The sequence below is a fragment of the Egretta garzetta genome, unplaced genomic scaffold, assembly GCF_000687185.1.
Source record: "Egretta garzetta isolate BGI_Z169 unplaced genomic scaffold, ASM68718v1 scaffold94, whole genome shotgun sequence".
NCBI classification, from domain to species: Eukaryota; Metazoa; Chordata; class Aves; order Pelecaniformes; family Ardeidae; genus Egretta; species Egretta garzetta.
Window position 1 is genome coordinate 7,683,447 of NW_009259683.1, and position 12,846 is coordinate 7,696,292.

At 42.7% G+C, this 12,846-nt stretch overlaps 1 protein-coding gene across 1 annotated transcript in view; it reads left to right on the forward strand.

Moving 5' to 3' along the window:
* Nucleotides 1–9,937: 9,937 nt before the first annotated feature.
* RAPGEF5 (Rap guanine nucleotide exchange factor 5) overlaps nt 9,938–12,846 on the forward strand; it is a 131,980-nt gene continuing 129,071 nt past the window's right edge. The window contains exons 1-2 of the mRNA XM_009638615.2: nt 9,938–9,988; nt 11,795–11,841. Coding sequence (XP_009636910.2) covers nt 9,938–9,988; nt 11,795–11,841 — 98 coding nt within the window. The remainder of the gene's footprint in view (nt 9,989–11,794; nt 11,842–12,846) is intronic.

Sequence of the window (12,846 nt, forward strand, 5' to 3'; positions counted from 1 at the left end):
TACTTTGTATTGACATTTTTAGCTCTTTATTGTCAGCAGCATTCACAGCTGGTTTACTGAATATTTGCTAATATTTGAAGTTTTGTTCCTGCATCTGTGTTCACTGAAATAGCTGCATCAGTACTGGATATTTTTTCCCTTCTGCTGCTTGTTACAATCCTTGTGGCGGGGTCATGGGGGCAGTTCACAAGAAGGCTCCTGAGCCTGTACTGCGGAAAATCAAGTACCTAAGCATACTGATTTTTGCCTGACACCAGAGAGGGAGCATTTGAACTTAATTCTACATGATGGGTGGTTAGCAGTGATGGGTGAGATGAATGGCTTGTTTAATTGATTGTCTGCTTTAAAAATTTTATTGTATTTAATCTCTGACAAATGTGGGTTGCTGAAGACCGAGTTCTGGCCCCAGTATTACCTGCAGTAATGTTGACAGCAGAGGTACATCTGCTCCTCAGCAGTTGAGACCTGGTACATTGGGTAATGTGATGGGGAGAAGTTTCAGTGAAAGGCTAATATGAAAATATGTGTTTTTTAAAAGCCTTTTTTTAAACACAAGGTGGATCTAGAAAAGTGCTTCTCATTGCTCTGCAGCTCCACAGACTTTCTCTCCCATGCCTGATGCAGCTGGTTGGAGGAGCAGAATTAAGTTGTGTCTGGGAGTGATGGAGCAGGAGAGAATTACAGAATAATTTGGGTTCGAAGGAACCTCCTGGAGGTTGTCTGATCCAGCCCCTGGTCTGAGCCAGGCTAACTTTAAAGCCAGAGCAGTTGTGCTCGGCCTTGTCTGGTCAAGTTATGAAAACTCCAGGAAGGAGATTGCACAGCCGGGGGTGTTACTTCTTGTGTTTGACACACAATTTCCCTGTGAAATTTCTTTTTACTAATCATAGAATGGTTTAGGTTGGAAGGGGCCTTAAAAATCATCTAGTTCTGACCCACCTTGTATGGGTAGGGACACCTTCCACTAGACCAAGTTGCTCAAAGCCCCATGCAACCTGGCCTTGAATACTTCCAGGAACGTGGCATCCACAAGTTGACCTGCTGGCCTTGCATCTTCTTCTGCAGCCCTGGGTGCAGTTGACTTTCTGGGCTGCGAGTACACATTGCTGGCTCATATTCAGTTTTTTATCCACCAATACCCCCAAGTCCTTCTCCTCAGGGCTGCTCTCAATCCATTCTCTGCCCAGCCTGTATCTGTGCTTGGAATTCCCCTGACCCATGTGCAGGACCTTACAATTGGCCTTGTTGAACTTCCTGGGGTTTGCATGGACCTCTAGCCTGTCAAAGTCCCTCTGGTTGGCATCCCTTCCCTCTAGAGTATCAATCACACCACTCAGCTTGGTGGTGTTGGCAAACTTCCTGAGGGTGTGTTCATTCCCACTGTCCATGTCGCCAACAAAGATGTTAAACAGTGCCGGTCCCAATACTGACCCCTAAGGAACGCCACTCGTCACTGGTCTCCGCTTGGACATGGAGCTGTTCACCGCAGCTCTTTGAGTGTGACCATCCAGCCAATTCCTTATCTACCGAGTGGTCTACCTGTCAAATCCATATCTCTCCATTTTGGAGACAAGGATGTTGCACGGGACAGTGTCAAATGCTTTGCGCAAGTCCTGGTAGATGATGTTGGTCACTCTTCCCCTATTCACCAAAGCTGTAACCCCATCATAGAAGGCCACCAAATTTTCAGGCACAATTTGCCCTTAGTAAAACCATGTTGACTGTCACCAATCACCTACTTATTTTCCATGTGCCTTAGTATAGTTTCCAGGAGGATCTGCTCCATGATCTGGCTGGACACAGAGGTGAGACTGACTGGCCTGTAGTTCCCAGGCCTTCCTTTTTTCCCCCTTTTAAAAACGGGGGTTATGTTTCCTCTTTTCCAGTCAGTTTCCCTTTTACCAGACACCCATGACTTCTCAAATGTGATGGATAGTGGCTTAGCAACTTCATCCATCGGTCTCTTAGGACCTGCAGATGCAACTTATCAGGTCCCATGGACTTGTGCACCTTCAGGTTCCTTAGATTGTCTCGAACCTGATCTTCTCCTGCAGCGGGTGGTTCTTCATTCTCCCAGTCCCTGCCTTTGCCTTCTGCAACTTGGGTGGTGTTGCTTGAGCACTTGCTGGTCAAAACCGAGGCAAAAAAGTCCTCATCTCTCCTGCCTGTCCTTCCTAAAGAGCCTGTATTCTTCCATTCCAGCATGCCAGTCGTAGGAGCCATCCCACCACGTCTCCATGATGCCAAAAAGATCACAGCCTTGCAGGTGTGCACGCTCCACTAATGCATGCTTGTGAGTCAGGCTGCCTGGCTTGCAGAAGGTCTTTGCCAAGCTGATGTGCTGTCCTGCCTGCCTTTTTTATTTGAAAATGTGTCGTGAGACGGTATTTTGCTTGCAACACAAGAAATGTGCCAACAGAGGTACTTTGAAAAGCTTTTAAGTATGCAGACAATCCGCATTTTCCTACTCCTGATCTCTCTTTTCACTGTTTCGTTGATGTCTTAATTTAGATCTATCTGAAAAGAAATGGTAACCTGTCACTGGGAACATCTTTTTAATTATAGTGTGAAATATCCCGTGTGCATTCTTCTGAAAGCTCCAAATAATGTATTATTAAATTATAACTTGCATCATTAGAAATATTAATTGTTGCATAAAATTTTAATAATCACTAAAAAAACCCCACCCACCTGCTCTTGTGTGATGCCCTCCAGATCAAAACCAAACCAGATGCTGATGGCCAGGAACATGATGGTAGATTACAAAGGCCATCTACTGTATGTATCAGGTGCTGAGCTTTAAAGAGAAATAAATGCAGCAATACTGCTAAATTTTTGCAGTGACAGTCTGTCCAGTGCCTATTTTGTATGGAAAGAAAAAGGGAGGATTCTGCTTTCCTGTGAAATGTTGCTGACAGCCAGGAAGAGTGAAATGCCCTGGGAAGCTTTTAAGGTAGCGTTAGGAAAGGCATGGCTGAAGTGGCAAACTAGAGCACAAAATGCTGCAATGAAGTTAGGTTAATGAAGGAACACAGTCAGTTAAGTGTACTCTGCATATTTTAATGTTATATAAGGCATGATAAAAAGCAGTAAGAATCTCATTCTTTCTCCTTTTCATTTTTAATTAAGTCTCATTGCAAACACTGTATTAGCATATGAGTTGAGAATGTCCATAATGTTTTTATAAGAAAGAGAAGAGAAAACTTGTTTAAGCTCTGTTTCTATATTGTAGACTATGGCTGTAGCCCACACGGTCTACAACTGATCTATGGAGTTAAATGAGGTAGGATTTCTGTTTTACTTAAACTGATGCACACATTACTGACACCTTTGAATTTTGTCCTGTCATTTTTTGTGGACATGGTTAACTTCCTTTTTATGTTGACAGAGCAGAGACACTGAGGATTTATTAGGGGTGTTTTATGCCATCGTTCCTTGGATAGTTTTAGTTCAGCATAAACAAGTGCTTCCTCGGAGCACAGCTGTCCCTTCCTGCCTCCCTCTGCATCCCACCGCTTTCGCCTGTGCCCCTGCTGCCCACCTTGCTAGCGATCGTGCTTGTGTGGCTACCCAGTGACCTGGCGGAGGGAAATAATCTGGGTTTAAATGAATCATTGTTGAACAAGCCAGCTCAAAGCTATTGGTCCTTCAGCTTGGTCCAGGACATGGCTTCACAGACATGCGTGGAAGCACAAAGCAGAAGAGTGATGGGGATGGGAAGGTGAAGCAGGAGGTGGAGGGAGGGCAAGACCTGCTTGTCAGCAGCCTCGTTTTATAGTACTTAAATCCGGTTGTGGAAACACATCATTAACAGAAGAGTGGCTGTCTCCTGTTTTCAAGGAACATAAAGTTTCTGTAACCCAGACATCCCCCTCTGCCAGTTCACCGCTCCTCCCTTTCTCTCAAACTGAGCTGGCTTCCATGTCGGGATGCTGCAGCTTCATCTGAGGCGCAGGACGTGGACAGAGGAGGTTCAGGCCTGTGTTGGTGCTTTCCTGAGGCTAGATTTATCCACGGCTTTTTCTCCCATGTTAGAACTGGGGAGGAGGGAGAAGAGCAACCAGCCAGTCCTGCCGTATTGTCTTCTGTGATACTCTTCTGTTTTTAACTACTTTTGCGTAAAGGGCATTGCAAACAAAATTTGCTCTTGTACACTAAATTGTACTCCTTGCTAGGCTATGGAGATGTCAAAAGTGGCTGGTTTATGTGAGATTAATTAAAAAAAAAGTTTTGTTTGATGCACAAACCCATTCAGCCATATAGAAATATAGAAATGCTTCTAACCGCATTGCAATGAATCCGAATAAGTTAGTTCATGAAAGGGAAACCCACAACTCACGGTTCATTCTCACCTCCCTTTCTGTTTTGGGGGAGGTGAGAATGAACTGCGAGTTGTGGGTTTCCCTTTCGTGAACTAACTTATTTGGATTCATTGCAGGTTCTTTTTATACAGAAAACAGGTGAGAATACACCTTTTGGTTTCCTTTCGCTAATGACCCATTTGGGTTTCTCCAGAGAGCTCTGCAGGCTCACCTGGGAACCCTATGCTCCAAGCTCCGCTGAATACAGATTTCTCTTTTTGCAGCTTCTTAACCTTTTTAGGCTACACCTAAGTATATGAAGTTTAAGATGATCGGGGAAGATCTTTCCTTTATAAAGAAGGTCCTTTATATAGGATCCTTTATAAAGAGTTTTATATTTAACCTTAAATAAATATTGATGGAGACAATTGTTCCATTGGTTGTGCTTCGTTATCCGTGAATTCTGACAGCGGGTTTCAAGAGGAGCAGTGGGGGAAGGTTGTTTGTTACGAATATTTTTTGGCAGAAAGTCAGGCATATTCTACGGCTTCATATGAATGATATCTGCTGAAAGCCAGCTAGCTTCCCAACCAACTCTGCTTGCTGTGCCTTAGCAACCATGAGGAAAAATCTGCTGCCACATGGAAACGGATTGGGATTCATGACAGCACTCCCTATATCCAGCCACCCTCAAACAACGGTCGCATTTCATCTACTAAACACAGCGCCCATCCCTTCTTTCTGCTTAACCCCCTATAATTTAGACAGTAGCAAGCCATGTCAAATGCAAAAATTTGAAGGTGACAAAGTGAGAAACCAAATTGTTCAGTAATTTTCTCTCCCTTCCCTCACTCCTTGCCTGGCATGAGTAAGCACTGGGAATAAATGAGTATTTACTCCTGCAGAAATTGCTGCTTTCTTGTGTTGCAGGTTGAGGAGGGTGTGTCGGGCAGGTACAGCCCAGCTTTGTTCCAGGATTCGTGTTCAGATGAGGGCTGGAGTCGAAACCCTCTAATTATTATACCTGCTTGCTTTTAGCAACTCTGGCAAATCTTTTTGAAGAAAAAACCCCACAGGGTTCCATCAGTTGTAACAGTTGCGGTAGTTTCTATCACTGTTATAGCATTATCATTGTCATGGTTCGTAATGAGGGAAAGAAGTCTGTCTAGGAAAAAAATAATTACTTTTTGATTTGTGCATGGAGTGGGAGAGAAGCCTGAGGGAAATTAAGTAAATACCCCTGGTGGATTTTTTTGAATTTTTCCTGAGCCACTGTATTGTTGGACTTGAATGATTAGTAAAGAGAGAAAAGCACAAACAGATGATTGTTTCTGAAAGTGAATTTGGATTCAGCTTTATTTGTGATCCTCTTCCATACGCTGTCTCTCATGGTTGGAATGTGAGAAGTTTCCAGCATGAATACTTGTGAAAGTGTATTTTAGGCTTGGATGCTTCAATGCTTGTTGGAAATCTGTCTGAATATATAATTTCCTTTGTGGTCACATTAGCCAATTTAGGATTCAGGTGTTGAGTAGTTGCAGAAATCCCCCTGTCAGGGCCTAGAAACGATCTCATTACCAGGTAGTCTGTGCTACACCATGTGCATTTCAAAATGAGATGATCTTTTTTTCTAGGCTATTTATATTTAGGGAATAAGCCCTGATAGAGCACAACACTGAAGCATTTGCTTAATTTTAAGTATACTGAGTAATCCAATTTGGAATGGACAAGTGCTATACTGAATTCTTTAGGGACATAGTGATAGTGCCCGAATATATGAACAATTGTTTTCTTATATTTGTACACAAAAATGTTCCTAGAACTGGTCAGCAGTGTGGAGTTGATCATGGGCATGTTTGCAAATTAAGCCCTGATCAAACAGACAAATATTGATGAGTGTGATGTAAACTGAAAACAGGTAAAGTTTGATTGAGCATTGCAAACTCTTACTGTGGCATTATGCTCAATTTTTGGTAACGCAACCAGTTAAAAACCTAGGTATTTGAAAAACTTGGAGTGGAAGCTTAAACAATTTGCTGGGGGGGAAGAGCCTGGATTCTGCCTTTTCTCTTTACTTTTACTATTAATATAAATCCCACTGTAAAAGATTTAGAAAAAGGAATAAACTTAATTAAAAAAAATTCTTACTTCCCTATTTTTGCCAACCTTTTTTTTTCCTGCTAACTGCACAGGAATATCAGAAGCTCTTAGAAGAAAGGCAAAACATTTGTGTTCCATATTTGAAATTATTATTTTCCTACAATTTCTATGGCCTCTTCTGTGGTGTTACAGTGTGACTTCTAGCGTAGACAGGTTGCTGACTACTACCACGGTACTATATCCCAGCTGAGGAAAGTGCTTGAACTGGAGCTCCAAGCACTCTTGCTTTGTGTCTTTCTGAGCATGATGGTGATTAAATTGCTAGCAGATGTATGGCGCGTTGCTGATGCTACCGCGACTGCAGTGCTGGCAACAGCAGAAATATCAGCAGTTGTTGGAACAGCTTGGGCAGGAGGCAAAGCACAAGCAACTTGTAGGCAAGTCATCCTCTGAAGTTGAGATGAGGCCAAAGCAAAATCCCAGATCTAAAAATGAGGAGAAAATTCAAATGTATCTCCAAAAGGTATGACTGAAAACATGCCCTATAGTATCTTTAGCCCTTGATTAGAAGATTAACCAGGTTGTAGTAAATGCATAGGGAGTTGCTATAGTGGAGCCAGTTCAATACTCTGCTGAGTAAAGAACTAAGTCAGAATCTCACAGTAAGATACAGCTTGATCTTTCCAATGGAGACCCAAATGTGCCTTCATTAGTATACTTTGTTTGTTGTGTAGTATGCCGTAGGGGAATTTCTTTCCAAATGTTTCAAAAATTAGTTTGTGCTCAAATATGAAAATATTATCATTTATACCTTTGCATGCTTAGCTTTAAATAATGGCAGAGATTCTCAACTTGTTAAAAATAATTCTTCAGTTGAAGCAATACTAATTTAAACCCAATATAGACCTTGCATAGTAGTATCAGTCATTGAATTAGCTACTGCTTTTAAAAAGTCTAGCTGGAGTGTTTGATTTTTTGGCTAATTCCATGAGCTGGTCATATGGTTTGTAAAGAAGTATTTCCTTCTGGTTGTTTTAAATTACTTGCTGGTCACTTTGTTCTAATCCTCCCATTCTTTCAACACCATTGCTCTACTCCCTATGTTACTAGTGGTTCTAAATACCACAGTAAACTCCTTTATAATTCTTCTGTTTCAGACTAAATTATCTGTGATGTATTCAGATTTGGATCCTAGCAGTCCTATTCCAAAACCTTCTCCTGGGCCAACTGTCCTCTCTTGTCACGTGCAAGTCGTGTCCCCAAGCTAGGATGCCATCCCTGTGCCACTTTACTTCACATTCCCGAGTGCCCAGCCCAAGGCACCAGCTCCCTGCCTCTTTCTTCCTGCATCCCCACCAGGGAAGGTGAAGCCACCTATGCCCACCCACTCATGTACAATGGGAGGGCCCTCCTGGAGGACACCCAGCACTCTGGATCTGCTCCACATATGGTCTCCTGTCCCAGGACCATACATGCTGCCACATCCTCATCTCCTTCCCTGACACGTGACTTGGCAAAGCTTCTCCTCAAGCTGGTGAAGAGGCACAGGGGGATGCCAGGGGGGTGGCACTGCCTGGAAAGCAGCACTTGGCACAGACAGCAATAGCTGTTCCAAGGTAGTTTTCATGAGAGATGAGTTGTTTGCTTGATGACTAATGAATTTGCTTTAAAAGCACATTTTGGCTCATTCTAGGTGTTGTTTGCAAATGTATTTTGAATTGGTGTGTGTGAAAATCATTTGGGAGGAGCAGCCTATATTTACTAAATACCTTCAGGGAGGAGTGCTGCTTTCCCCACACAACAGCCCAAAGGTTGGCGTTTTCAAACAAAGCTTGGACCCCTGATTCCCTCCCTCTTCTTCCTCTCTCTGGAAGGGGACTGCCCAGGTTGTCCCCAACAGCCAAAGGAGAGTCTGCTGAACAGAGGTGCACTCAGCAGCACAAAATGGAGGGATTTTGTGCTAGCTAAATATTTATTGAGGCAAGTTGGGAAAAAAAAAAAAAAAAAAAAAGGAAAAGAGAATCTAGCTTGGTAGATAGGACATAGACTCCTAAAACTTGATATGAATTTCAGCCTAACTGCTGTGAGTGTTTCAACATTACAGAAGCTGCACTAACCTCAACAGGAAAGATAATTTTTTCTATTCCAGAATGCCACTTCCACTTTGGTTTTATTTTCTTCTATGCAATTTCCATTTTCTCATATCTGTAGAAATTTTGTGTGTGCATGGCAGGCTACATGTACTCTTCTGGGCTCTCCAATGTTTCGTGCTTCCTCCAAGCTGATAGGGACCCAGGCTGCCAGCGACAGAAGCTCTTGTCCTGTCTTCCCTTCTCCCATTTAAGGGCTGTAAATTCCTTCTCTCTCCTCTGCACCAGAGCTAGCGCTGTGTGGTTTGAAGGAGACTCCTTAGAACTTCTTCCTAATATCTAATCTGAATCTACCCTCTTTCACTTAAAACCCATTACCCCTTATCCTATCACTACACTCCTTGATAAAGACTCCCTCCCCATCTTTTCCGTAGGCCCCCTTTGAGCACTGGACAGCTGCTATAAGGTCTCCTTGGAGCCTTCTCTTCTCTAGGCTAAACAAACCCAACTGTCTCAGCCTGTCCTCATTAGAAGAGGTGCTCCAGCCCTCTGACCATCTTTGTGGCCCTCTTCTGGACTCATTCCAACTGGTCCATGTACCTCTTATGTTGGGTATCCCAGAGCTGAAGGCAGTGCTCCAGGTGGGGTGTCATGAGAGCAGAGCAGAGGGGAAGAATCACGTCCCTCGACTTGCTGGCCTTGCTTCTTCTTATGCAGCCCCGGATGCAGTTGGCTTTCTGGGCTGTGAGTGCACATTGCTGGCTCATATTCAGTTTTTCATCCACCAATACCTCCAAGTCCTTCTTCTCAGGACTGCTCTCAATCCATTCTCTGCCCAGCCTGTATCTGTGCTTGGGATTGCCCTGACCCATGTGCAGGACCTTGTACTTGAACTTCCTGAGGTTTGCATGGGCCCACCTCTCTAGCCTGTTAAAGTCTCTCTGGTTGGCATCCCTTCCCTCTGGAGTATCAATCACACCACTCAGCTTGGCATCATCTGCAAACTTGCTGAGGGTGTGCTCAATACCACTGTCCATGTTCCTGATGAAGACAAATAATACTGGTCCCAGACCCCTGAGGAACACCACTCGTCACTTGGACCTGGAGCCGTTGACTGCAGCTCTTGAGTGTGACCATCCAGCCAATTCCTTATGTACTGCGTGGTCCACTGACTGAATGGTCCACCTGTCAAATCCATGTGTCTCCATTTTAGAGACAGGGTTGTGTGTGGGACAGAATGAAATGCTTTGCACAAGTCCAGGTAGATGACATCAATCACTCTTCTGTTACGCACCGATGCTATAACCCAGTTGTAGAAGGCCACCAAATTTGTCCCTTTTTGCTGAGTTTGGTCTTACGCTGTCATGTAACTGCACCCTGTAGTAGCAGTATTTTCCCTGGCTGAGGCTCAGCCATCCTCTGAATGCTGGGCACTGGGCCAGCGCAATGCCAGGGGCTGTAGTTTCCACCGGCATCACCGGAATTAGCTTGCTGATGGTAACGTTATTGGCGCCAGCCTAGGAACGGAGCGGGGAGGGGGCGGAAAATCGATGTGTAAGCTTTGACCGTGCTGCTGCCATGAGTGAGGCTTGTTGAATGAAAGAGTTGGGCAGAAACCAAGTGAAGTGGTGGTATGTAGGGCTGCTGCAGACCTGAGGTGTTAATGATGTGCTGGCTAGGAAGTGTAAAGTGGGATCTGAGGCAAATTAAGCTCTTATAGTTATAGTATTTCCATATGGAGCTACTGTTACGCATGCAGCTGCACTAACATTTGTGATGAGCATGGAAGGGTAAACGGTGTTAGATGCTTCTGTTGTTCCTTGTCATTTCCCTTCCCTTTCTAAAAACACAGTAACAAGAACATAGGGGGGAAAAAAGCAGGTGGCATTACTGAAATATGGATTCTGTAATTCTTACAGGGTATGAAGAATGATTTTTTTTTTTATGATTACAATATACCAAGTGTGAATTGGATCCTTCTCAAAGCGAGGAACTAATTACGCTGCCTACAAGTTGGAATAATGTGAGGGAGTACCACACAATCCTCCCATTGTGCTGCCAGTGCACCTGCACAACATCTTCTGTTCTATGTCCAGACTTCTTTTAGGCAATGTTTATTTGTGTCTTGTGTGGCTTGCAGTAAGATACAAGTTGCCAGTAAGCGTCAGAGTAGACAATATCTTGTCTTTTAACCCTGACAAGATATGGAAGTATCATGGTGAGTAAAGGTAGGGTAACCGGACTCTCGCAGAGATGTTTGTCCTGTCTCTGTTTGCCTTCCAGAGTTCTGGTTCACTGTTAATTTTATAACTTTAAATCCCCAATCTTTATTGATCAGCAGTAAGGTTTTGGCATTTCCATTTCTCTGCTGTGAAGAGTTATGTGTCATTTTCCTTTCTTTCTCCTCAAATATGAATCCTCTCTAGTTTCATTGTGATCAGTTATTCTCACGTTACATAAAACAGAGCACAGAAAGTCTGTCTTTTCTCTGTGCCATTTCATTATTTTGTATAATTGCATTAAGACTCCTGTAATCTCTCCTTCGTAAGGTAAATAGTCAGTCTTTTCTGTCTCTTCTTATATTAAAATTTATCCAAATCCTTTATTATCCCTACTACTATTATTCTCTGAATCCCTTCTAACATTGGAGTGCCCATTTTTTTGAGATGCTGTTCCCAGTGCAGCATTGTGGCACAGCAAAGATAATGCTGATCTACATTACAGCAATGTTACCTCCCCGCTGGCCACCATTTTGTTCCTCATTTATCCTAATTTTTTTTTTTAACTACCATTAAGAATTTCATTTAGAAGAGTGGTCTTCCTTGAGAAGTGTTCTGTGACCCTGAGGTGTCTTTACTGAATTGATAAAGTTTGCTTTAAGAGGTATTAGAGCATTTGTAATTACATTCTCTCCCTCTAGTACAGGCTGCTTTTAATGTTGAGCTTATCATGATACTGCCTTTTCATCCAGCTTTTTTTAGGTTTATCTTGAAATTCTTCACTGTCATTTCTGGTCTTTCCTCACCCAAATAATTGTGTGTTAGCTACAGACGTTGCCACCCCATTGTTCATCTTCTCTTCCAGATCAAGAATAAATGTAGTAAACAACACAGAACTGAGTTTACCGAATCTTTTTCCTCATGCGAAAAAAAGGTTATTTGGACACTTCAGTTAGACTACTCAGATGATTTCATAAATTTTTTGTTATTTAGATTTCAATAGCTAAAAGACCTAGACTGCTGCTACTTTTTTTCCATACAAAAACCAGAATGAAACTAAAGCTCTACCAAATTTGTCTTACAGACCCTGTCCAGAAGAATTTCAAATCCGTATTTGGAAACTCCTTCAAACAAGGTACATGTCAAGCTCCTTTTTAATTCCATTTCATCAGAAAACATATTAGGAATCTTTTTGCTTTGGTTCAACCTCTTAATTGTAGCTTTGAAGACACTTGTAAATGTGGCCTGCAGTTAAATCCAGTTAACAAGTCATAATTAATGTGTGTTAGAAATTGTCTACTTTTATTACTGAATTTGCAAACTGAACTGTTGTGAAATCGAATGTGCACTTGCTTCCCAGCCATTTAAACAATTGCCACCATTTAGCTTACTTTTGCAATATTTGAGAGCTCTGGTTTGCTTCTCACAAGACTTTACTGCCTCAGGACTCTATTATATACCTTGGAAGATTCCTAAACATAGGAGACAAACAAAGAAAAAAAGAAGGTGAGGAAACATCACAGCAGAAGCCTGAGTTAAATTCATCAGTAGGGAGTGGTATACAGAGTCCAAATGGAACATGGTTTTATGGAAGATGGAGCTGGGTCCTGTTTTGATAGACCCATCTGCAGCCTTGAGGTGTAAGGTAGAAATCTGGTGTGGGGGAAGTCAGAGATGTGTCCATTCTGAAAGACCACATCCTCCTGGCAAGGTACGGATGAACCGACCTGTAACTATCATAGGATAACTCCAAAGTTTCTGAACAAAAAGAAAAAACCCTAAGAAATGGTGTTTCAATGTGTATGAGGCTTGTATTAAACTATTTAACTCAAATACATATGGAATAATGTTTAATTTTAACTGTATTTGTGTGGTTTTGCAATGGTTAATATAGTCTTTTTGCTTTGCTAGAGTAACACTTGTTTTCATTTGAACTTGTCTGTTGTTCAAAGTTAAAGCTGAAAGATAGGAAACCCTCTGCTTTCCTACAGCAGTGAATGTAAAAGTGGGGGCATCTGCAACCCATGATACAACTGGGTACGGCAGAAGTCGGGGTGCATTTCCAATGAGGCTTTGACTGCTTGCTTGTCATTTAGCTGGGGAGAAGGCATTGCTCAGAGGGAGGGAGCGGACAGT